The sequence below is a fragment of the Pelmatolapia mariae genome, linkage group LG14 (genome assembly GCF_036321145.2).
Source record: "Pelmatolapia mariae isolate MD_Pm_ZW linkage group LG14, Pm_UMD_F_2, whole genome shotgun sequence".
Lineage (NCBI taxonomy): Eukaryota > Metazoa > Chordata > Actinopteri > Cichliformes > Cichlidae > Pelmatolapia > Pelmatolapia mariae.
This window is the reverse complement of record NC_086239.1, coordinates 20088262-20112793: the sequence shown is the minus strand read 5'-3', so window position 1 is coordinate 20112793 and position 24532 is coordinate 20088262. Positions and strand designations below refer to the sequence as shown.

Genomic DNA, 24532 nt, shown 5'->3' with positions numbered 1-24532 from the left:
CAGCCACACACCCGGTCCTGGAAGCAGTGGTAGAAGTTAACTTGTGGCAGACTGAAGCCTGATTCCACCTGCAGGCTTATTCCTCGAGTTGGACTCTACCTTTTACGTAACTGGCTTCATGGCACAAACAGGCAACAGAGGAAACAAAACACTGCAGTGTCGTGCTTTCTGTGTCACTACATATGCACCAAAAGTTAAATACCATATATGTAGAGATTGACAGTCTCACAGAGCATGTCTTTAAAAATCATTTGATTCTTTATTAGAAAGGCCAGCAGTGGTATGACTGAAATAGGAGGCTTGCGGCAGAGTTGAGGTGCAGACCAACCAGGGATTTATTCACCACACACAACAAAATAAATGATGTTGGCCCAGTGGTGGCACGTGGTTCCAGCAGCACTCTTTGATGCTAATTACCAGCGTTTTATAGACTGCTACCAATTAACCCGCAAGCCTTACCATTTTATAAGATTACATACAGCAATAAACAAACTTATCACAGCTTACCTAATAGTCTTATGAATTAGGTTTTACATTTCTACAAATTACATCAAGTAAATGTTAAAAATACTATTTTCTGCCATAATTTAGATTTCTATTCTTAGGGACCTTCACCAGTTCAAGCTGGAAGGCTACCACCGGGGAAACCCCGACAGAAAACATCAACCAATAAAACATGACACACCTCTTTGAGTGGATTCTTTTATACACAAAGTTAGCTCTGTGTAAATACATACTGTTTATCAAAGTAACAATGCATAGTGTCATTAAATGCCTTTAAAATAATAATAATGATAATAAAAAAAAAAAAAAAATCACTCACTCTCATGACCTTCAGTTACACTAGTCAAAGAAAATCAACAAATCTTTGAGATAAAAACTCAAATCGAGTAATATTTGACATAAACTATAAACTAAAGACGAACTTAGAACTAAAAATAAGTGTGGACAAAGCTTCAAGTTACTGCAATACAACTAAAAATGTAACTCTTAAAAAGAATGAAAATAACAGTGAAACAAAAACAAACAGGAAAGGTCCTTAGGTTTAGTCTTTGTCAGTTTAGTCAAGCCAACAAGCAAACAGCATGCTTTAGTGCACATTTAGAGAGACTGGGATGTCTGTGAGTAATGAAGTGTTTTGTTTGTATTATTAATGTAAGAAGTTAGAAACAAGTATCATATCAGTGGAGAAAAAAAAACAAACAAAACAAAACAAAAACACCACCCGCATTCCCAAGAAAAACCCCAAACTAACAAAAAAAACACACAACTAAACTGAAACAGGCAAACTTACTCTAGAAACTAAAGGGGGAAAAACTAATCTAAATACATAACCATAATAATAACCAAGCAGAGCATTTTATCTTTTTTTCTGAAATATTATTTAAAGTGTAAATCTCAAGTGTTGCCTCGCTCTATAAACAATGCAACAGTTTTGGAGGACTCTATGCACATCCATGCCTTTAGGGTGCAAGTACCAAAGCATCAAAAACCCACGCTGACAGACAGCCACGGGTGTCAGTGAGGGAGAAAATTAGCAGTGCGCTCCAATTTCACAGCCCCCTACTCAGCCGTGTCTGTTTCCAGACATCCTGGAGGTGTGGAGAGCTGCAGGTGATGTCGAAGCCTATATTTAACACGTTTCCGTGGCAAGAGGTGATTTCTCAGGGCTACAGGAGGTGTTAACAAGAAAGAGAGACAAAGACATGTACGGAGCCCTGTGAAGAAATCGAGCAGATCTATCTCAGATGGACTGAGTGGGGGAACCCAGTTTGGACAAGTCTGCAATCGTCTAATCTGCCATCTGCCTGGACAACACACACACACACACACACAAAAAGTGAGTGCCAGACTTCACTTCTGCCTACCAGCCAATTGGCAGTGGCTAATAAAAAGGCGTGCACATGTTTATCTGTGCATGCAGGTATGTATACTTTCCTTCAAAAAGGCAAGAAAATACTGGAGCATGACCTACATTAATTATTCCTACCAGTGCACCCAGTCTGTCATGACATTAACTTTAAACTGCTTCTCAAACATCCACAAAGAGCCACACTGAGGAACACTTAATTCACCAGTAAGAACAAAACCCAACCACACTTAAAAGGCATTAAAAGAAAACAGGTAACATACTTAACAGTCCTAAAAATAACAATCTTTTTTTTTTCTTTTTTTTTTTTTTAAATGCTTCGTCTGTTTAGCCGAGTCCCGTCAAGGTGCGTGTGGCCGATACCCAACAGGCTGCACCAATCCCTCTGTGCCATTCATCCATTATTCACCCTGCTTCCAAAGGCCTGCCACGTGGAGATCAAGTGGGAGAATAACGGATGAAGACACAGAAGAGAGGGGAGTGTGGTGTCATGTGAAGGCAATGGAAAAGAAAATGTGCCACAAGGCAGAAGAGCAAGAGTGAGATGAGAAACGCTCTCAGGTGAAGAGAGCTTTAAACAAATAAGTAATAACATGACAAACAATACACAATAAGCTCTAAAGGGCACATATTTTATTTTAGGCTCCTTACTACACTCCATATCATGTGAAAAAAATGCAATGAATGAGTTTTAAGTGACAACTAACACAGGTGACTGACTGGTGTTTATTGATTTAACCTACAATAAAATGACAATTACTCACAAAGTCATACTTTTCTTGTGGTTCATGTTGCTAATTTTAAGTTACTAAACACCCCAGGTGAAGATGCTTGACCTTTTCAACACGTACCCCTAAATCCAGCCAAGCAGTGAAGTCCCACCTCTCCCACTGTGAGTGCTGGAATTGAGTGCTGGATTCACATTTCTTAATTACATTAGATGTTTGGTATTTTTGTTACAATGCATACATTATAAATAAATAAAACAACATTACAATTCACACCTGTCTAAAACAATGTCAACATAAACTGAACTTCAAGATCTTTTGTGCATGTAAGATTAACTGCGTGTCGATCACTGTAGTTGTCTGGTTTGTTTTATGCATTGCTCCTAATGCTATAGCTACACCAGAAAATTCACACTAAGCAAGAAGAGGAAAGGTACATCGAGGAAAAGAACATGACCCAGATGTTGTTTTTAGGGGCTGACACAAAAGAAAGAAATGTAAGTGTAAGTGCGGCACCACTAACCCTCCACATTCCATGAGAGTGTCCAAAACACTCAATATAAGCAGCATAAAAATAAGACTTCAGGGCCCAACATTTGTGATAGATGTGCCTAATAAAATGGTGACAGAAGGAATTAATACATTCATATTTCATCAGAAAGGAGAGCTATTAATGTTTTTTTTTAAAGTATATATGTTAATATATATTAATTTAATTAAAAGAGGCTTGTAGCACAAGCCACACCAATCAGACAGAGCATCCTGACCAGGAACAGGTGCTCCAGGTCACACTCCTGAACATACTGACCAAAACCCCCCCCCAAAAAAAAAAAACATGTTCATGATGGGAAATAAAGTGGAAATCAACACCTACTGTTTGTTTAAATTGGTCTGCTTGGCTGTGTGGATGTATGTGTCTGTCCTTAATCTACTCACATTATCCAATTCCGCCTCCTTCTTGAAGGTGGAGTATGCTTCTTCATATCCATTGGAACGTAGATAATCGGCTATGGCTCGATTTCTGAAAACAGACAAAGAGGAACCATAATTAGTCGTTCCTGATTAGCAGACAAGATAGTAGTTAAGCTGCCACCAGAAACGACGGCGCAAGTAATGAAGCTGCATTCAGCAGGGTGAAACAAAGACAGAAAAATCAGCAGGTTCAGGAAACGTGCCAGACAAAGACAGTTTATAAGCTTTTCACACTTCCAGACTGTTATCATACTATATAATAATAAAAATGCTTACTTAACACTACCAATAGAAAAAATACACACTCCTCACTCGCTCTTACACTCACACAGGCACACCCACCCTTCTCCACCCATCTGACAAAAATTGAGAACATATCTGTCTGGCTTCTATAATGAGCTCTTGTTGCTGTGGGCAAATAATGGGAATGGACGACTCCCCTGTGGTGTAGATATAGGGAAAATGAAAGCCAGTATACATCCCACCATCACCTACTTGCACAGAGAAGGAAAACAGAGAGAAATCATGGAGGTGGGAGGGAATAACCCCTGTGACCTCTACGAGCTTCTGGCTGTTGTTATTTTAAAAACAGTCTATCGCCTGAGTTTAAGAACCAAATCTGCAGATGTTCAAAGACACCAGCTCTTTTGAGCAAGACAGCACAAAAGGTGGTGTGAGGATGGTGACAGCAGTGCATAACAGTCCTACTATTTCAAATATGTGAAGAGAGATGGCTAGATAGGAAAGACAATAGAGTAGTGAGGCAGAGCAGGGACAGAGGAAGCTACCTTCATTCTTCCTGTTTTTGTCTTCTAGGGAAACCCAAAGACCCCTGTGGGGCACACGGCAAACGTACACATGCACACACGCACGCACGTCTGGTTCATGACTGCAGCCTCAGCAGCAGTTCAATTTACCAAGAGTTATTAATGAGGTTCAAGTCAGTATCAAACAGTTCGGGCTTTTTATTTTCCACCTAATTAGACTCTCAGGAGGGTGCACAACAAAAGTGGATTATATATTTCAATTCTTCCACTTGGTGATTTTGCAATTTCAATTATAATTTGAGCCTGAGCATAATTTAATGTTCTTGTGGCAACTACCAGTTTAACTGCGACAAAGCAATTTGATAATGTTTTAATCAGACCTTCATTTATTATCCAGTACAGCTCCACTTACAATGTGGACACTGCCATGCAGGTGTTTCATTGTGTTTTACTATTGAGGTGCTGTACAGACATTTGATTCACTACTGAAGAAATAGAGTCACTGCTTGTCTGACCCATTCACCGAAGTTTCCCACATACTCATGTTTGGTTTGTGTGTGCACTTGTACTTGGTTGATGAGTGCATGACTACGTGAATGTACTTCACCTGGTGGAGGTGAAGAAGCCTCAGCCAAACTCTAAACCATCAGCAAGCCTGCTCTCTTCAGCATTAGACTGGGAACTGCGGACATTTTTGAGCAAGCAGCTGAAGTTCCCAGACCTTGTGACACCAACCTTCTTGAGGCAAGGTGTTTTACACACACAAGTTTCTTCCAAGCAGGTCCTTCTATTTAACCTCACAGTTTCCCAAGAGTATTGCATGGAAAAAGCAAATGAATGCATATGGCTGAAGTACTGAGAACTGACAAATCAGTGCTGGAGGAGCGGCTGGAGAATGTACTGTGAGCCCATAGAAGTGGGATGCTGATGTTTAGCTGCCTGCTCCCCTTGTAAGACCTAGACCTTTTTTGGCATCAGAAGTGCTGCAAAGGTGAAGGCCATCAAATCTCCACAAAGGGCCCCCAGGTGAATTTGAATCAAAAGGTCCAATTGTGGGTCAATGCTGCTGGGAAACAAGTCAGGGCTTGATTAATCCTGGCTGGGTCACCTTAGCAAGGGGGGGACCAGAAACCCCCGATGATCTCAGGATAGAACAGGAATGTGTCCCACCACATCTATGAATGCATCTAGAAACCATCACAGCTAGACCTCAAATTCTAAAGACACAAATTTCCATTATACTGTGTTCAATAAGCCTGTCCATTTAAAGTTTGACTTTGCAAGCATAAATAAGAACTGATCAGCTTCTGTTGCTACAATTTTTTCAAGTAGTTTTTCATTAATAGCATATGTTATATTTATATTAACTGTGAATTGCCCACCTAAACTCAATGAGCAACAAAAAAAGCGCAAAGCTCATGATCAGGCAAGTGGCAAGGCAAGTTTATTTATTTAGCACCTTTCAAACACTGAAATCACTAAATGTGCTTTCTAAGATTGGGGGGACTTTTCTTCAGGGTCAATTTGGATTTGTGTTTTCTTAAACCTTTTCCAGCTCCACCTTCAGTCTTATATCACCTACCAAACCAAACAAAAACTGATATAAAACTGAACTGCCTTAAAAAGAAATGCAAATTTCTTTAAACTGATATACAATATTTTCTGGGTCCTCCTGCTCTTTTGCACACCATTTATGCCAGGAGATGCCAGACAAGCTGTCAGGCAGGCACTGCTTTGAGGTGCCAATGTGACGGGGGTGTGGGGGGTACAATCTGTCAGCCCAGCCTGTGCCCCCTGCACCCTCTCGGTCAGGGTTGAGCACAGAAACCCGCTTCTCTCTGCCCACCAGAATCCTTGTGACAACAGGCCCAGACCTTATTAAGGCTCAAGGTTAGCAGGAGGTTATCTACTCCTCTGACAGCCTGTTCAAAGCCTAGAAGACAACCAAAGGGAGGGGGGAAGCACAAAGTCTTGAGTGTATAAGCAGGTGAGGAGGAGAAGGAGCTGAGGCACAGAGGATGCCTTTGATATGGTGATTGATGTATCCATGATCTCTATCGCATCACAAGAAGGTGCAGAAGGTCACTTATTTATATGTAAACCATATGGTGGAGCAGGACTGTGCATTTGACGTTCCACACAAATCTCTGGCAATTATGAAAAGATTATAAAAATTAAATAACCATTTTGTCTTTAGCAATGGTGCTCTCATTCAGACCTTTGTAGAGTGGAGTGAGTGGCTCTAAAGGAATTAGGTCTCCTGGATTTATAACAAAGCATCACACTTTCCAAAAGGGTGCAGCTACATTAGTTGATCTTAAGACCAAAGTGATGGAAATACAGACTTTCGTCAGCAAGACTAGTGAAATCAATTTAGCTGTTAACAAACACTTCAGTTTCAGATTATTCTTTAAAGTTTTACAAACACACAATATTTAAAATATTAATTTATTGTGTTAAATGATCATGATCAATATTAGAGCAGGATATCTCGAAAAAGAAATAAAGAATGACAAATAACTAAGAACAAACAGCTACACAGCCAAACGAATGAACAAAGGGAGGGATCACACACACACACACACACACACACACACACACACACGATCAGAAGTGGTCAACAGAGAGCCACACTGCTCAAATCAGTCATCAGCATAGGGGATGCAGCGCTGACGACCGCCACTTCACACTGGATGTGCCAAATTTAAAAAAAAAAGAAAAAAGAAAAAACAAAAAGAGTCTTTAACCATCTATAATCCTCATGACTGTGATGAAAAGAGAATGGGGGAGAGAGAAAAAATGGGGAGGTGTACAAATATCAACAGAAGGAGAACAGAGTTTCCATGGTTACAAGCAGCCCACAGCTAGATGACGCGATAAGGAGACAGTGAGAACGAGGGCAGGGCGAGTAACGTGGACAGCCAGGCCAGAGAGAAGTGAGGAACAAGAACAATAGATGGCCTGAAAGCCTGCACTGGAAGTCCCTGCTTCAGTGAGATCTCCGTGATGACATCAGGGGATGAAATACGAGATTAATCACTCACAAACTATTCAGAAACTCTCACACCAGCATCTGCTTACAAGTGTTAGCAATCTAGTGTCATTAAGCAAAAGCCTACGCAAGCCTCACGTGGGTTATAATACTGGCATGCTTCATCAAACCTCTACGCTTTCTTAGGCGCTACAAATGCTTGATGGTCCCAGAAGAAAAGCCTGTGATGCAGAGAGAAGGAGGAAGAGATGCATGACCTCATCCTTCTGAGAAGAGAGGGAGTCAGGCATCCAGCTCGTCTGCCAGTGACATCACTTCCTCGCAGTTCCCACTCCACTTTTGCTTCCTTTTAGAAATGAGAAGCACGAACACAGCTTCCCCTGAAGCTAAACTAAATCAAACAAATAAAGCAGATTATTCAATTACCCAATATTTATTGCTCTCATTTAATATTTTTATTAAAGATTTATAACACCGCTGTCAGCATACTAACTAAGTAATACTGCACAGAAAGATTGTCGCTCAGGTTTTAAATGAAAAATGCTGGTCTATGAGCCCAACATTAACTTCACCATGCAGTACGCTGGACGTTAGCAGGACAGCCAAAACAATAACAAGCCAACAGGAAAGAAAGAGCAGTTTGGAGGTATTTCCCAGCTCCTCTAGGCAAACAACTGTTCTTTGTTTGCTAGTTTTTCACTTGACTGCAAACAGTAGTCAAATTACACAACATGACTAAAGTCTCCTCACTTGTTTAGCTTCACTTGAGACATTATATCAAGGATGTTGGTAAAGTGCAATGCTGGTTGGGAAGCTTTTATTATACCCATTAGCGCTACGCATGATGTGAATGTGCAGGAAAAGGAGAAAGCAATATGACTGTAAAGTAGGGCAGGGCAATATGGCCAAAAATATTTATCACGATATACATTTGAAAATTTGCAATAACGATATAACTGATTATATAACTGACGCGAGACAAAATACTTTACAACTCCACAACTTTATTAGCGCAAAAAAACCCCATCAATGTATTTTCACTTAAACAAGCAGCTGTTTTTTTTATGTGCATTAAAGCTATACACAAATTTAACAGTGTAAACGCAAATTCCTTGCTGACAGTTTAACCAAAAGGCATTTCCAGTGGAAATGGGCCGACATATCCTGAGCATAACCATGTATAATATCCACAAAACTTATACACACACACACAATACGGTAATATTATGTTGAAGCACAGTACGTATTACTCCGCGATGCTCCTGACTATAGTAGCTGTAATGCTCCGACAATCCATCAAGCGGTGCGGCTTTGTAGCTTAGCAAAGTCGCACTAAAACATTTTTTGGCAGATTTTTGGGCGCCGTGTACCACATAAAATCAGTTCAGTAATAATGACGGCCTGCTTGCATGCTCTACCAAAAAATGTGCTTTGGTGTGTATCTGACGGACGAAAGCCAAACCAGTTCCACACCACTGAATGTGTGGAACTGCACACCATTTTTACAAACCAATTCTGGTTCATCTGTTTCATTCGACGATCCGCTTTCACCCTTCTCATTCTCCCTTGTCGCCATGCTTTTTCTGCCATGTGGGTATGAAAACAAAGGCACTGCGCATGCGCATGTTACCCATTTTCTATTGCGATATTTCATTTTCTTATCATTGCCTAACATTATACCGGTATTACAGTGAACGGTATGATATGGCCCAGCCCTACGGTAAAGGACAGTCTTTACCAACTTAACAACCCTCTCTTTAGAGTCAGATACAGCTTATTCATTTAATAATGCTACCAGATCAGAACTTTTTTTTTTTTTTGGGGGGGGGGGGGGGGGGGGGATTACATCCTGATTTTATGCTCAATTCCTTTAACAAAACTCCTTATAAAAAGATACACACCAGAGAGAGGAGAGTACTCCAATCACAAACTCTTTTGCTTTTTTTTCTACTCTTATATCACCATTTACAGACAGAGTTCTGTTGTTAATTCTTGTTCCTGATTTTTCAGATCAGACTAATGTTCTTTAGATTATTAGCTAGTTTAGTATGAAAAACTGAACGCAACACTCCATAAAGCACGTCACACATAAATGTGTGGCTATCATTTAATTTATTGACATGCCCAGTGATTACAGCAGAGCATAGAAAATAATCAGCCAACAAACACCCTCTTGTTAAGGCACAGATTAGAATACATTTAACCTACAATGCAGCACACACTACACAGCAGCTCCATTAGCTACAGCTGGTTGAACAGGATGTTGCCCCCTGCTGTATAACCACAAAAAACCCTCACAAAGGAATATTTCCATTTCTGCCTACGGCCCGTTTGCATTTCAAGACTCCTGATAAATATTTAACAGACCACATCTCAGGTCTACACTCTGAAAAATATCTTAGCATATTCAAAATTCACTTTCCCCTGGATTTCATATTACAGTGTTATGTTCTTCAAAAGACAGCACAGCTCTTTGCTATGTGCATCTCAACTAGCGCTGCATCTCAGCTGGACTAGAGATTTTTCTGGTATTCTGACTGCTACTAAAGGTGAAAGAGGCTGTGTCAGTGGTTGGTTTGTCTGATGATGATCACTGTGCAAACAGCAAAGACATTGGTTGCATCACCACACAGCACTGCCCTGTTTTTTATGATTAGTGTTTATATTAAACAATAAGGCTGCAGGCAATTAGCAACATGAAGCAGAATTGCAGCAGTGGGCTAAATTTGCCTTTAATATTAAATGAGGTGGTAACTTCTCAGTGAGAACTTTAAATAAATAAATAAATAAATAAATAAATAAATAAATAAATAACAAGATTGCATAACTTCCCAGCTAAATCTAGCTCTATGAAAACCGCTCTATTCCTCTTACTTGACTGATAAAGAAGAGCTCTGGGCTTTGGTTGGCACCTTCAGGCAATCACCACCCTTGTTTTTCAGAAGCAGGGCTTTGTCTGTCATAGAAAGCTTTTCAAACCACCTAAGGGTTTTTGTTTTAAACCAAGTAAACACAATAAGACATTTATCTATCAACATAAAAACAACAAGCACATATATAAATATTGAGCCTATATCCAACATATTAATGGCTTCAACTTTAAAGAGGATAAAAAGGTCAAACAAAGAAGAGAAAACACTCCAATCAGGTAAACTCCCCCCTCTCCAAGTCTGCAGTGAGCAAATACCAGTAACACCGACATGCAGATGCAAAGATAAACACTTTGCACATGAAGATGTATGCACATGCATGAAATGTGTTCCCAATAGTGATTTAGTTTATCACTTTCCATGTTGCCTTTAATATTTATATTCGATTCACACTAACTTGAACACTATATTAAAGACTGTTTGGCTATACCTCATTCTGTTCTGTAAAGGTCTACTTTTTCCTTCAACACACAGAAAGGGGTAACCATTTTAAAGAAAGGACCAATGTTGGGAACACTGCTCTGCTGGGTGTGACTGTGCGGCAACAGCACAACGTATATACGTCAAGGGATCAAACGCAAGTGAAAAAACCCAAAAAAGCCAATAAGGGCTCAGAGCTTTGTTTCACAACTATGATGAAGACAGTAGCTGAAAAAACATGATTTAACACAACAACAACTACTACTACTACTACTAACAATTTCTTTAAAATAATAATCCATCCTCCCCAAACCTAAAATGGTAAGGCCTCTGAAAGTCAGGGAAGCCCCAGAGAAAAGCCCCCAAAGGCAGAAATACCCTTTGATAGATTTCCATCTTTGTCATCACAAAGCCTCTGAGAAGGATGATGATCACAATGCAGTCAGCTTGAGTGTGAAACAGGTAGGGGAATGTTTTTTTTGTGGGGATTATCATTTAAGCCATGAGAAAAATCCAAGGAGAAAAACCCCACTATACTGGAATTCAGAAAAGAAGAAGGTTCTAACATATTTCTATATTTATCTATTTATTTTAAGTAAATGTCGACTTTAGACATTGACTTTTCTTTGTGCGTTTCTGTGGGTGTGTAGAAGCAGATGGCTTTTATGATCAAAAGCAGCATGGGTGTGGAAACCAGGTGTCTATGTTAAAATAAGAAAACAAAAGCAGGGTTTTTTTTTTTCTATAATGGGTGTGGCATATACACATTTTCTGTCAAACAGCAATGATGGAGTTTTGTTGACTGAGCTGAAGCCAAAGTCAAACTTTCTTTAATCCAGTGAGGCTGTGCATAATTCATCCTTGGATAAACACAGAATAAAGCCAGACACGACATAGGCGACAGAGACACACATGGCACTTAGAGAGCCCTCCATTTAAATCTATGGGAGAATTCTGGTGGTAGAGGTCTTGAGCCACAAATCTGTCTTACTTAGGAATGTACCTTGGATTTGAATAATTATTATACTGCTAATAAATATGATGCATTATGAAAATGCACTGAGAAAGGTCTGGCTGAAATGAAATACAAGTAATGAGGAAACCAGGGAGGGTCTATAAAGAAAATTAATGCTGACTCTTGACAGTAAAAGTCTAGGTAAACTAAACCACTGGAAACTCAAATGAGCAACCGATCGAGGTTTCAACCAACTGAAACTGTCTTAACTAGCTTAATTGATAAGAGATGATGGTCCACAAAACAGGGAGCGCTGTCATGCCAGCGCAAAAATCTGATTGACACACCCGTGCACCAAGCTGTGTTCAGCTCCCTGAGAACCAAAAGAGAGGCTGGAGAACCTCCTGCTCACTACTACCACCACCATGGAAGGGAGAGGGAAAAAAAAATCTGTCACGCTCAACACTTATCTACTAGCAAAATACAACTTCTTTGGACCCAACTTGGGCAGAACAAATCCAATAAGTTCAATTAATGAAAAAGGAAGGACCTTTGACTTATAAGCCACAAATCTGTACAGTAACACTTAAAACTGACAAAAAGTGCAAAGGCTAACTGATTTAAGCGACACGCAATCAATCTGAACCTCTCGTTTAGCTTGCACAGCTATGTTTAAATATGCACCCTCTCTAAATTATTCGTAGTCATGTGATGTTGCCCATTGGTTTGCGAGGCTCCATCTGAAACGCATACTGTACATTTTGACTGTCACCAAACCAGACATGACAAGCACAGTGGTGGATATCAGAAGGTAAAAAGGTAACCTGCCGTGGACCCTATCACCTTACCTGCCTAGTAAATTAGTTGCCAAGCAGGAATGTTTCTGGAAACTAAATTACTCAACAACTAAACAACAGGATACAGATCAGACTGACTAATCAAAAAGTGACAACACACTGAAACATTAGTGACAACTAGCAAGGGCAGCAATATCAACTGGACTAGTCACGCACATCTCTAACCCTGCAATGATTTAGGCCTGATTTAGACTTCAGCGGGGAATCTTTGAAAGGCCTATGACATCACCTACATAACTGGCTGATGTCATTGATTGTGTTGGTGCATTATGTGTTAATTACCGTGTGGTCATTCGTGATGTGTGTGAATGTTAGAAAGTGCTCACATGTAGAAAAAAAGTGCTTGAATGATGGGTGAATGAAACATGTTATATGAAAAAAAATTGAGTGCACAAGTAGGGCTGGGCCATATCATACCGTTCATGGTAAAACCGGTATAATGTTAGGCAATGATAAGAAAATGGAAAATCACGATAGAATATGGGTAGAACGCGCATGCGCAGTGCCTTTGTTTTCATGCGCACATGGCGCAAAAAGCATAGCGGCAACGGAGAATGAGAAGGGCGAAAGCGGATCGTTGAATAAAACAGATGAACCAGAATTGGTTTGTAAAAATGGTGCAACTTTAGTGGTGTGGAACTGGTTTGGTTTTCGTCCGTCAGATACACAACAAAGCACTATTTGTGGTAGTGCATGCTAGCGGGCCGTCATTATTACCGTGTTTTTCGGAAAATAAGGTGCACTTAAAATCCTTTAATTTTCTGAAAAATCGACAGTCCCCCTTATAATCCGGTGCGCCTTATGTATGAATTCTGGTTGTGCTTACTGACTTCGGACCGATTTTATGTGATACATGGCGCTCAAAAATCTGTCAAAAAATGTTTTAGTACGACTTCAGTAAGCTACGATGCCGCACCGCTTGATGGATTGTCGGAGCATTACAGCTACCGTAGTCAGGAGCTTCGCAGAGTAATATGTACTGTGCTTCAACATAATATTACCGTATTGTGTGTGTATAACCACTTTTTAAGTTTTGTGGATATTATACATGGTTATGCTCAGGATATGTCAGCCAATTTCCACTGGAAATGCCTTTTGGTTAAACTGTCAGCAAGGAATTTGCATTTCCACTGTTAAAATTTTATATACCTTTAATCCACATAAAAAACGGCTGCTTGTTTAAGTGAAAATACATTGATGGGTTTTTTTTGCACTAATAAAGTTGTGGAGTTGTAAAGTATTTTGTCTTGTGTCAATTATATTATCAGTTATATAGTTATCGGAAATTTTTAAATATATATCGTGATAAATATTTTTGGCCATATTGCCCTGCCCTATGCACAAGTAGAATGGAAAATCGTTGTATAAGAACCAGTCCATTTACCACAGTCTACAAAATAAAGAGCATGTTTTATCAAAAAGTTTTACTCTCAAATGAGCCATTTTTAAAAATCACTACAACAGCGGATCATTTTAAAAGCTTTCCATAATCTAACAAAGCAATGTGCTTTCATAATTCCTTGTCTTTGTTATGGAAAAGCAGCAGACTTGCTGCTGCTTTAGCAGGGTTTTCGAGATAAGATCTCTAAACCTGGTCTCTCATAACCATTACCCACGTTAAAATAATCCCAGTTTGGACTAACATTTACATTATATCCAAACTACTATATATTTTCTTCGTCCATGGTTCAGCTTTTCAAAGTGAAGCCAAAACACAAGCAGGAGTCATCGGATAACTGAGTTTATTTGAATGAGCGTGAACACTGGGACTTAGAGGACTAGTATCTTGGCAGGTAAACATGATCTAAGTCCTGTTAATGATCAAACTGAGCCACGGTGAACTCTTTATACCACAGTTCTGACTGCCTGTGGCATTTATCTCCATATCTTTGAATTTCCATTTAATCTGTTATGTCACCACATTTATAGACAAGGGCATGGTGGAAAAAGAACAAAAAATAAAATCACATGCACCATCTTGTTGCCCAAGACATGGAGTTGGTTATTTTTTTTAAGAAAGAAAAGAGTTCAAAAGCAAAGGCCCATTTGCACATAAGTGCCTCCGAGGTCTTTCAGGGGAGCAGATAGTTTGTGTTCTGTATCTATTTTTGCTACACGCTGCTGGGGATAAGTCTCCTGACCCTGGAAAGGAACACAAATGGGCTTTTCAGTGGCAGCAAAAAAAAAAAAAAAGAAGAAAAGACAAAGAAAAAAAGTTGTTGTGAAGATGCTGCGCAATCACGGCATCTGACTATGGTGCTGACAAAGATTATTCATCTTAAAAAAAAGAGGAATAATGTGCAAAAATATTTCTTCCAAAAACAGACTGTAAAGCTGTGCTTTTACTGCCCCCCAGTCGATTGGTTACTTTTAACACTTGAACCGTGAGAGGGAAAAGAAGAAGATGCTTGAATGCTATGGGAACTAAATTTATTGGGTTGGCGCCTAATGCTAAACAGGGCTGTGGCAAAGAAAGGAGGGGGCCCAATGAAAAATTAGTGTGAAGAGCAGACAATCAGCCGGTCACTGTTCCCATTACCGCCTTGTTTGGATTCAAAACGGGCCATTTGGTTTCCAAGCAGGCTTCGCAAAATGAGAAAGTCAGTTGGGAAATGACATCTTAAGGGCACTGCATGCCTGCATCAGTGAGAGCACCATCTGAGCCAAGCAACATCACTAACAAATGTGATTCGTTGATGCTTGAATGCAACTCAGGGGGTCCCTCAACAGTTTCCTGTATACCACTGGGGGTAGAAACTTGTGCAACAGAGAGAAAGGAAAAAAAAAAAAGAAAGCGGGTTTTTGTTTTGTTTTGTTTGGGGGGGGGGGGGGGGGTCCTGCCAGCTTAATTTGAATAGCAAATAGCACGAAAGATTAGCATTCCAATGGAGCTCTCCATACCAACAGACCCCTCCCACAGCGCTAATCACAGAGAAAGACTGAGGAATGCTGAGAGCCTTGTCACATGCAGTGATGCATTTTTCAATGACAGTGCAAGATGGCGGTTAGAAAAAAAAACATAGAAACCCAAAACAAACAAAACAAACAAACACCCAAAACAAACCAGGCCATCAACAAGGTCTTCACCTCATTGAAAGACAAAGGAAAATCTGTCATGTGGCTCTAATATAGTAATTCCATCAGCAAAGATGTAACTTGGGAGCCAGAACTAGCCTGCCAAAGGGTCCAGTTTGGCCTAGTGTTTCTGGTAGGCCCTACAATTTATGATTTTTATAAAATCTTGGTTATGACTGAGGGAAAATTTTCAGAATGTGCCCATTTACTCTTTAAGAGAAAAATATTGAGTGGATGGTGTTCTATCATAGGGCTGTTCGATATAACGATATATATCGGATGACGATATAAAAACATCTATCGTTTCATTTTACGCTATCGTTTGTTTCGTGGTGTCGCAAAATAAACTGTTTACGGCAATATTTTTTCATCGTTTTGATGGTCACTGTAGTGGCTATATTAATTTCATTAATTAAGTTCTCTCTTTCTCTTATATTTAATATAACCACGCTACAGACGGACAAGTGCCTGTTTTTATGCGTTGTCATTAGCAACAACGACAGTAAAACCATCGCGTGTCCGCTTGTTTATTTTCCACATAAACCTTTCACAATAAAGCTCAAGATCCTGTTGAGACTTTTCAAAATAAACTGAATCACGTGAAAGAGTATGCAGAGTATTTACGGATGAGAAGCAAAAAAGAGCCGTCAGGTGCTAAAAAATAAACCTTAGACTCAAATGTTAGAACAGGCTTTTCCCCGCAGCACGCTGTGTAATAAATACTCACAAAGAAAATGGCGGCCGTTACAACTTATGTCTAAAAATGTATCGTTTCATGCATCGGTTAAAACACTCGACTCCAAGTACATCTGGAAACACAGCTGGAAACACTTCACGCAAGTCGAGCTGCCTGAGATTCACAGAATTTACAGAAAATGTTACATTTTTGTGATTTATATCGTTATCGGGACGATAGATGTCTTATATCGGGATATGAGATTTTGGTCATATCGCACAGCCCTATTCTATCATATATTATTTTACAATGGGTTTTATCACCTGGCGCAATAAAGCAAGTTAGACACTCCTGACTTGCACAGATATGGATATTTTTTCCACAACTAAAGCTCAGGAAGATGATCTCAACTCCTGCTCATGACCTTCTATCTCACACTGAGATGCCTTAACATTTTATCCCTGCCTGAGGTGCTAATTACCAAGCCCACAGACTGCAGCTCCTCTCACTCTTCCCATCTCCCTATATTCTACTCAGCACATGAGCAGACATGTCTTTGTCTGTGTACCACATCGCTGCCAATGATGCTATGTTGGGTGCATGATTTCTCTGTGGAATCACTACTCACAGCGAGCAGAACGCAAATACACAAACTCTTTGGATCTCCGTGTATGTACTGTGGGCCAAAGGTGGCAGTCTAAGCTTTTCTAAGGTCACATTGGGCAGGGGTAGGCAGCAGAGGTGGTCGATCAATAAATTTGTGCTTCAGGCCTCAGGGGAGCTTAGAAACCTTTAACCATTTATTGATTAATCTTGACAGGTTACCGAGGGGAGAAACATTTACTAAATTTAACCATTTAAACTGAATCCTGTAGTCAATACACATCCTTCCCTGGAAGTAAACAGTCTACAACCACAACAAAGGACATTTGTCTCAGGCTTTTTTGTTTTTTAACCATTTAAAAATTATCAGTGTCTTTTGCTTTGGGACAGGTGAACGAATGAAGCTCAAATGTAGCCAGCTCACACCAACACCATTTGTCGGGGTATTTGGCATTATAACTTGCACTCATGTGATTAGGTATCAGAATAACGGGCTGCCATAACCCCTTTGCTAAATGCATTCACTGCACAGAAATATGAGCAGGTTGTGGTCGTACTGGGCAGCTGTTCAAGAGCGCAGACTACAAAGCAGTTTCAGCATACCCGGGATATCTTTTTCTTATCTGGCTTCTGCATGAGCTTGTTAGGTCTGCAGCGCAAGTTACCAATGGAAATGGTAGTCTGCCCTGAAAATCCTAAGCACCACATCCTGCTCCGTAGTAAGAGCCACACGAGTATGAAACACGTCTGATCACATGATGGCAACAAACAAACCACAGCGCGGAAATCCGTAAGTTTCAAATCTGAAAGCTGTGCTGGGAACTTACAGTTCATCTCTTTGACGTTGTGACAGCACCATCGCGACGGGTAGTGTGGGCGGAGCCGGATTTTTTTATTTATTTTTTTTAAAAAGAAAAAAAAAAAGAAGAAGGTGATTCCTGTGCAGCTGCTGCGCTCTCCTCGGTCAGGAGATGAGCTGTGCTGATCCAAGCAACACAGATTAGGTCAGGTGGTGTACTCCAATGACAGGTTAGTTTTGTCCAGACTAAGACTCAGATTAAGAGAAGAGGGTCGCAGGAATCTGCCCCCCGAAAGCTGGCTGACTCCGGGGAGAAGAAATGGAGAGCCTGCAGACCAGTCACCAGCTGAGTGTATGCTGCATCTGCAGGGGAGAGAAAAAGAGAAAGTCAGCATTAGGTATGCATGACGGATAACATGTAGAGTGTGCTGCACCAGTTTAGCAAAGACACTGTCAGCGATGATGGAAAAAACTGAACAATAAAGCAAAAAAATCATTCCATAAACTGCTCATTCATTCGATTTTTTTATTTGTTTACTTTTAAATATTTTCATCCACTTCTGCTATCTGTCTGCACAATCTGTCATGACACAACTCTCGTCTGCTCTTGAAGCAAATGCCTCTCTGTTCACATACAAGAGCTGACCCACATTCTCCTCCCAGGTTGCCAACAGAAAAGAAAAACAGGACATGGCAGAGCGAGTATGAGTAACGGCTGTGCTCAAACTTCCCTGTCCCCATCATCTCGTTATGATATCACCTCAGGAGCTGACTTGGCTGATGGCATGGTTTAAAAAAACATCCATCAGTGGTAGTGGGAAAATAAATTTATTGTCAGGGTTAGAGTATTTATTTGAGGAATAATAAATGTCAATGAAATGTTAAGAATGTCACGATGAAGACTATTTCTATACTGCATCATTGTCTTGAAAAAGCACTTTAACAAACCAGGTACCCAACAGAGTAAGCCTCTTAATCTACTGGGACTAGCCTAAGTAAATCTCTGCCAGAGCACTAAACAAAAGGTACAAACTAAGCCAAATTACTTCAACACCTGCAAAAAGCTGACAAAATTACAGCAAGGCGGACTTCCAGACACAGAAAACAATGTAAAGTAGACATGAGATTTGCTGCCTGGGAAACAGGCAGTAAAAGAAACCGTTATTTGGCTACAGAAGAGATGAGGAATAGAAACACCCCAGGAAGCTGCAATGAAGAAAAAAAAAAAAATCACATTGCTGATTTTAGATGCAGGAGTTGCATTACCACAAGGAAAAGAGTCCTCCTATGCACTGTGTTTCTGTTTGCAGAAAAAAAGGAGAAAAGCTAAATAATTCTGGTTGGTCAGATGTAGGACTGACCAACCTGTTAAAGTACTACTTTGTATTGCTTGCTTATTCATTTATTCATATTCATATGTTGTAGAGAAACTGATTAACAGTACACAGCCTAACGTGACCAGCAGCTAACCTCTGGACCTTGATGTCACCACCTGACAGCAGTCCAAATGTCTGCTTACCCCTGACTGTGTGTGCCTTACGGCGTGCTGGCTGCTAACCAAAAACTCTATCAGAGCGCAGCAAAAATATTCTAATGAGCAGGCACTGAAGCTAAAAAAAAGTCTCCCTCACTCCCTCCATATAAAAAAAAAACTACCACACAAAAAAGGCACCAAATGCATCAACCTTCGCAACTGCCATTGTGTGCGAAAATCAGGTCATCCGCCACATATCGATACGTCTCTCTGCACTGCTGGCAGGTCTCATCGCTGTGTGTATCCATTAATGTGTAGGACTCCCTTCTCTGAAAAACTCATTTGCGGCTTCAGCATCGAGCAAAAATGTTTGCACAATAGCACAATCAGGCTAATTGGCTCAGCACAAAATGTTGTGCCTCGATGGAAAGGGAGGGGTATGAGCCGCAGCCAGGGGTGCATCTATAAATCTGCTCAAAGGCAGTCAATAATGGTAATGCGTCTTCCTCCCAGTGATTGTCTTGTCTTTGTGCAGGACCAGGAACTGTACAATGACAGAGCCCTTTACATTAATGATGCTGACTGGGAGATGTGTTCAATTTGCTTACGAGTCCCAACAGATTATCTGATGTTAGGAGACCAATTCATACATACTAAATGAACACTGTGTACTGTACATACTCAGCATCTTTTGTGGTTAAGAATGCAACAACAGCAGTCAAATGTAATGAATCCATCCCAATCAGTGTTTTTACTCATTAATAAAAATAAATAAATAAAATATTGGGGGCCCTCCAGTTATTCTAGCCAGCTACATTCATTAGCTCAGACACACAAATTGGTACTAAAATAATGGACTAAAACAAAATACTAAAATTCACTCACCATAAGTAAAATGCAAACTTCCAGAACAGTCTGTATCACACCTCAGACCATAACATTACTCAGATAATCCATTAAAATGCTTCAAAAGTCTCCTAAATAACTACCTTGGTAGATGAGTTACAGTAAAAATGACCCCACTCAGAGTTATCAAGGGTAAACTGTCAACAGAGGACAAACTCATTTTTGAACCAGGCTGCAAAAATGCTTTTTAAAGCTGTTAAGTTGGGCATTTTAACATGTGAGTGTATGGGTGCTTAACTCTTCTGGAGGCAGCTTCAAGTGGCCATTAGAAGCACTGCAGTTTATTGCACTTTTGCTTCTGCTTCATTTTTCAGCTCCAGAGTTTGCCTCTTGGCTGTTACCTCTGAGACCTCTCAGACTAGAGTTGGATGTCTAGAGACTTTTACGTGGTCTTGGTCTTGTCTTGGTCTCGACAGACTTTGGTCTTGGTCTTGTCTTGGTCTCGGATCCCTCAGTCTTGTCTTGGTCTCACTGTCTCGGTCTTGCTGTCTCAGATCGACATAGTGGTCGGGAGATTTGGAGTCAACAGTATCCATGACACACAACGTAACATTTGATAATGTGTCATGCGCAAAAGCATCAGCTCTAAGAGCCGTGCTTAGAGAGTGCTTTGTAGTGAATCAGAAGAGTCGACTCCCATTGCGCGAGAACCAGCTCCTCACTTAATTTCCTTTCGCTGCTCAGCTCTCACACAGTGGCTCAGCTATGCTCCGATCCCTCCATATTGCGGCCAATCACATGCGAGGATATAGGATAATATCATTATGTGAAAAACAGAGAGGGTGAGAGACGCGACAGTCAAGTAGAGCGCGCGTCTGTCCTCTCAGTAAGTGAGTGAGACAGTAGACAGCGGTGAGGAGGGCTGTGCGAGTGCATCGCAAAAACACATAAATATGCCTGACACCCGTAAACGAAGCAGCATCTGGCTGCAGTTTAAACACTTTTTTTGTCTCGGTCTTGGTCTCGTCTCGACTTTGTCTTGACTCGGTCTGTCTTGGTCTCGATACCCTCTGGTCTTGGTATTGTCTTGGTCTTGGTTTAGGCGGTCTTGACTACAAGTCTATCTCAGACAAACATTTGCGCACAAGCTGCATTGAAGCAGTTAACCCAAGGCTGGCATCTACACACTTTAAAAAAAAAAAAAAAAAAAAAAAACACCTGAGGAAAAATGTCAACCAAAAAAAGAAAAGAAAAAGACTCAAAGAAAACAACGTAGACGACGACAAATCCCCAAACTAATTAGATATCTAGTCCAGACACGTCACCATAACACTATGACTTAACCTTATGCTGCCAGCCAAATATTACAGACGAGGTATGCACAAAATTTTTGACTACCCATCCCATGGTGTCTGAACAAAGGAATAAGCTGCTATGGCGTGCAGAGAGGAGAAACAAAAATACCACAGTCTAAAGTCACATGTGAAATAGTGTTCCAGTAACTTGTCACAAAATATTGCAGCAATGCTGACAAAGCTGACGGTCGCGAACCTACTGCTACATTGGATTCACAGCTCTCTGGTTGTGACATTATGTCGTCATCATCATCATCATCTCCCCCCCCCCCCCGAAAAATGTATTCTTTGAGAAAAAAAAAAAAAAAGAGAGAGAAAGAAAAGAGGAGAAACAAAAATACCACAGCCTTTTTTTCTTTTTCTTTTTTTTAAAGGCAAACATCTCAAACAGCTGGAATGTGGAGCACCATCATTTACTCTTACAGAGTCCACGTCACATGCCCTGGGAACAACATCACAGACTGCATTTTTCCATAACAACAAAAAGAACTATTATCAATCATGTGAAATAATGAAGTGTTAAAATACAGCAGAAACAGTCAAGTTTGGCTGGAGAAGGCTGGCAAAGCTTGATCATACAAGAGCACAGACCAAACATAAAAAATCCAGGTCAACACCTGGGGGACAAAAGTCACTGAATTACAGAAGGGGAATGGCTACCAGGCTAAACTACTTTACCGAAGAGGAGGTACACCTATGCATAAGAGTCTTTTGAACAGGTCTGTGATTTTACATCTCATAACCATGCAAACTGAATCAAAAACGACGCTGTCATATGACCTGAACACTTACACGCTGACACATTTAGCTACTGAAGCAGATATAATATGATGTTTTCAAGACTTTGGTTTCAACAGAGCAATAAACATAATATATTTAACAGCTAATGTGCACATATTAGAGGCTTATCACACAGGCAGTAATTTAGATGTCGACACACTTTGGCTAATTTAACATACAAAGTGATAAAATTAGGAAATACGCTGTGGAGATGACTGCTTCCTGACAAGACTAAATAGAGGTTTTTAAAATCAGATAATTAAAGAAATCTCAAGCTTGATGACACACAATGGAAATATACTCTCCACTCTAATAACACTCAAAGGCTAAGTTTCTGTGAATGGCTGTTCTTGATAAATCACTCAGGCAGAGACCATCTAAAGACCTTTACCACTAACTGATATTGCAACTGGGGGAACATCTGGCTCGATTCCCAACGTGCAGCCGCTACAACCCACGAGGTGCTTGTCTTAGTTAACCGGGTTGGTAGCAGTCACTTAAACCTATTAAATTACATGGGTAGTAAGATAGCATAGTTCTCCTGAGATTAATAGAGGAGATTTCATTAGGAGAAGCATGATCTCTACAGATGGCTTCAAATGCATGACTACAAAAATATTTAAGTAGTGCACAAGACAGAAAAAAAACCTACTCCTTGCTCTCAAACAGCTGTTTTACCTTCTGGAAGAGCACACACACACCCCAACATCCACACCCACAGAATGGGATAGACACTAAACAGAGAGGAAGCTGTAAAGGACAACAGATCAATGTTACGCCAATAAGACGCTGAACATGCAGGCGAGAGCAACACCATTGAGGCAAGTTAGCCTGCTACATTTATACAACAGCAAAGAGGTTTGTTATAAACCATGTATGAATCCCTCCACACCAACAAGCTACTGGCTGAAATTATTAAGACTATAAATATAGAGCAGAGGTTAATTCTCCAAGCAACTATGGTGACTATCACACAAATGGTGGATTGCTATCAAAGCATCAGCCTCTACAACTCATTTACAGTCTCACTACAACATAAATACTTTCTGTAAAGTATAGCAGAATATCTGGCAACGTGTGAAAACAGTCATTTGTAGGATGACTGGCAGTTGTTGTTGGCAGATTGGTTAATGACCAGTCAGCTTAGCAGTGGGCAAGCTGTCTGGAAGGTGAACCTCTGTGCTACTGTAAGCCATCCACTATAGCAAAGGCAAACAGCCTCTCTCTCTGTCTCTCCCTCCCTCAATACTCTCTGCTGACAGAAAACAAACAAACAAACAAACAAACAAACAAACAAAAAAAACAGGGCACATTTTGCTCCTTTCTCGCAAAAATCTTCACATTTTACACAACTATTAGATGACAACCCCATAACATCAGTGACTCTTTGCAGTTTTGCTGATGGACTAAAAGCAATTTCTAAAGCTTCCCATTGCAGTGAAACACAATTGGTGCTGCTGTGTTTCCAGTGCTGACAGTACTGAATGGGGCCTGGCTACAGAGATGCACTTATTCAAATCAACTGCTGATAAAAACTCAGCACAGACGAGAAAAAAAAGCGCTGTCAAGTAAAAACCAGCTCAGCACACTGTATATTTTATACAAATACAAAGCTGCTGTTCTTAAACTAAAAGTTGAACTTTGAACTATTTTGACATCATGGACAGTCTGTATATCTGCCTTTTCTGACATTGAAAGAAAACTGCATAAATTATCACTAAACTTCGTGTGGACTGTGCAGATTTAGAAACAGATCAAGCAAATAGCAGGCCAACTTTCACCCACAACAAGACCAAAGAAATTTGCAGCATTTGGCATCAGTGTTTAAGAGATAAGTGTGTGCATATCATAATAGTATTACACGTGACAGGTCCCAACAACCGCTACTGTCAAAAACTGCATTGCTCCTCAAAATGGCTGCAATTGAGAGTCCTTTTAAGTCTGTCACAACCTACAACACAATCGCAAACACCTGCATGGAGTGTAAGACGTGTTGAATGCCGTTTTCTAAAATAAATATCAACATCCCACAGGATCAGCTGCAGGACACTTACCAGGCGTGGCTGATCCTAGCTCAAATTAATGGTTTATCCGATCTGAAAACAAGGTTCACGCAAAGTAGCGACAACGTACTCTCCCCCATGAGACTGCCAGAGCAAAGACTAGCATTCATCCCCGTTTTCACTAGACTCTGAATTCATACAACGAGACACAGAAAACACGGCAGCGAGGCACACATGCAAACACGTCGCCTCCTCCTGCGTGCTCCACCCTGATTTTCAAACACCGTGCCAACAACACACGGCGTGAAGCAGCCCACGAGTGTGACAGCAATGATGGGAGCTGCCTCAGCCGAGCATCCATCAAGCAGCGTGACAGCGACCAGAGAGGGGAGAAACGCACCCGGTGACAGGTCACGGGAGCAACTGGGCT

At 40.5% G+C, this 24532-nt stretch overlaps 1 protein-coding gene across 2 annotated transcripts in view; it reads right to left on the bottom strand.

The window, feature by feature from the left end:
• The window catches only part of LOC134640951 (lissencephaly-1 homolog), a 39830-nt gene that overhangs the window by 14357 nt on the left and 941 nt on the right, over window positions 1–24532 (bottom strand). Inside the window, exons 1-3 of one of the 2 annotated variants that reach the window (XM_063493060.1) lie at window positions 24154–24260; window positions 17673–18007; window positions 3535–3619 (exon numbers count right to left, since the gene is read on the bottom strand). In XM_063493060.1, the coding sequence (XP_063349130.1) occupies window positions 3535–3619; window positions 17673–17704 (117 nt within the window). In that variant the 5' untranslated portion in view covers window positions 17705–18007; window positions 24154–24260. Of the gene's footprint in view, window positions 1–3534; window positions 3620–17672; window positions 18008–24153; window positions 24261–24532 lie in introns of those variants that run through there. The other variant, XM_063493059.1, reaches the window with a different exon arrangement.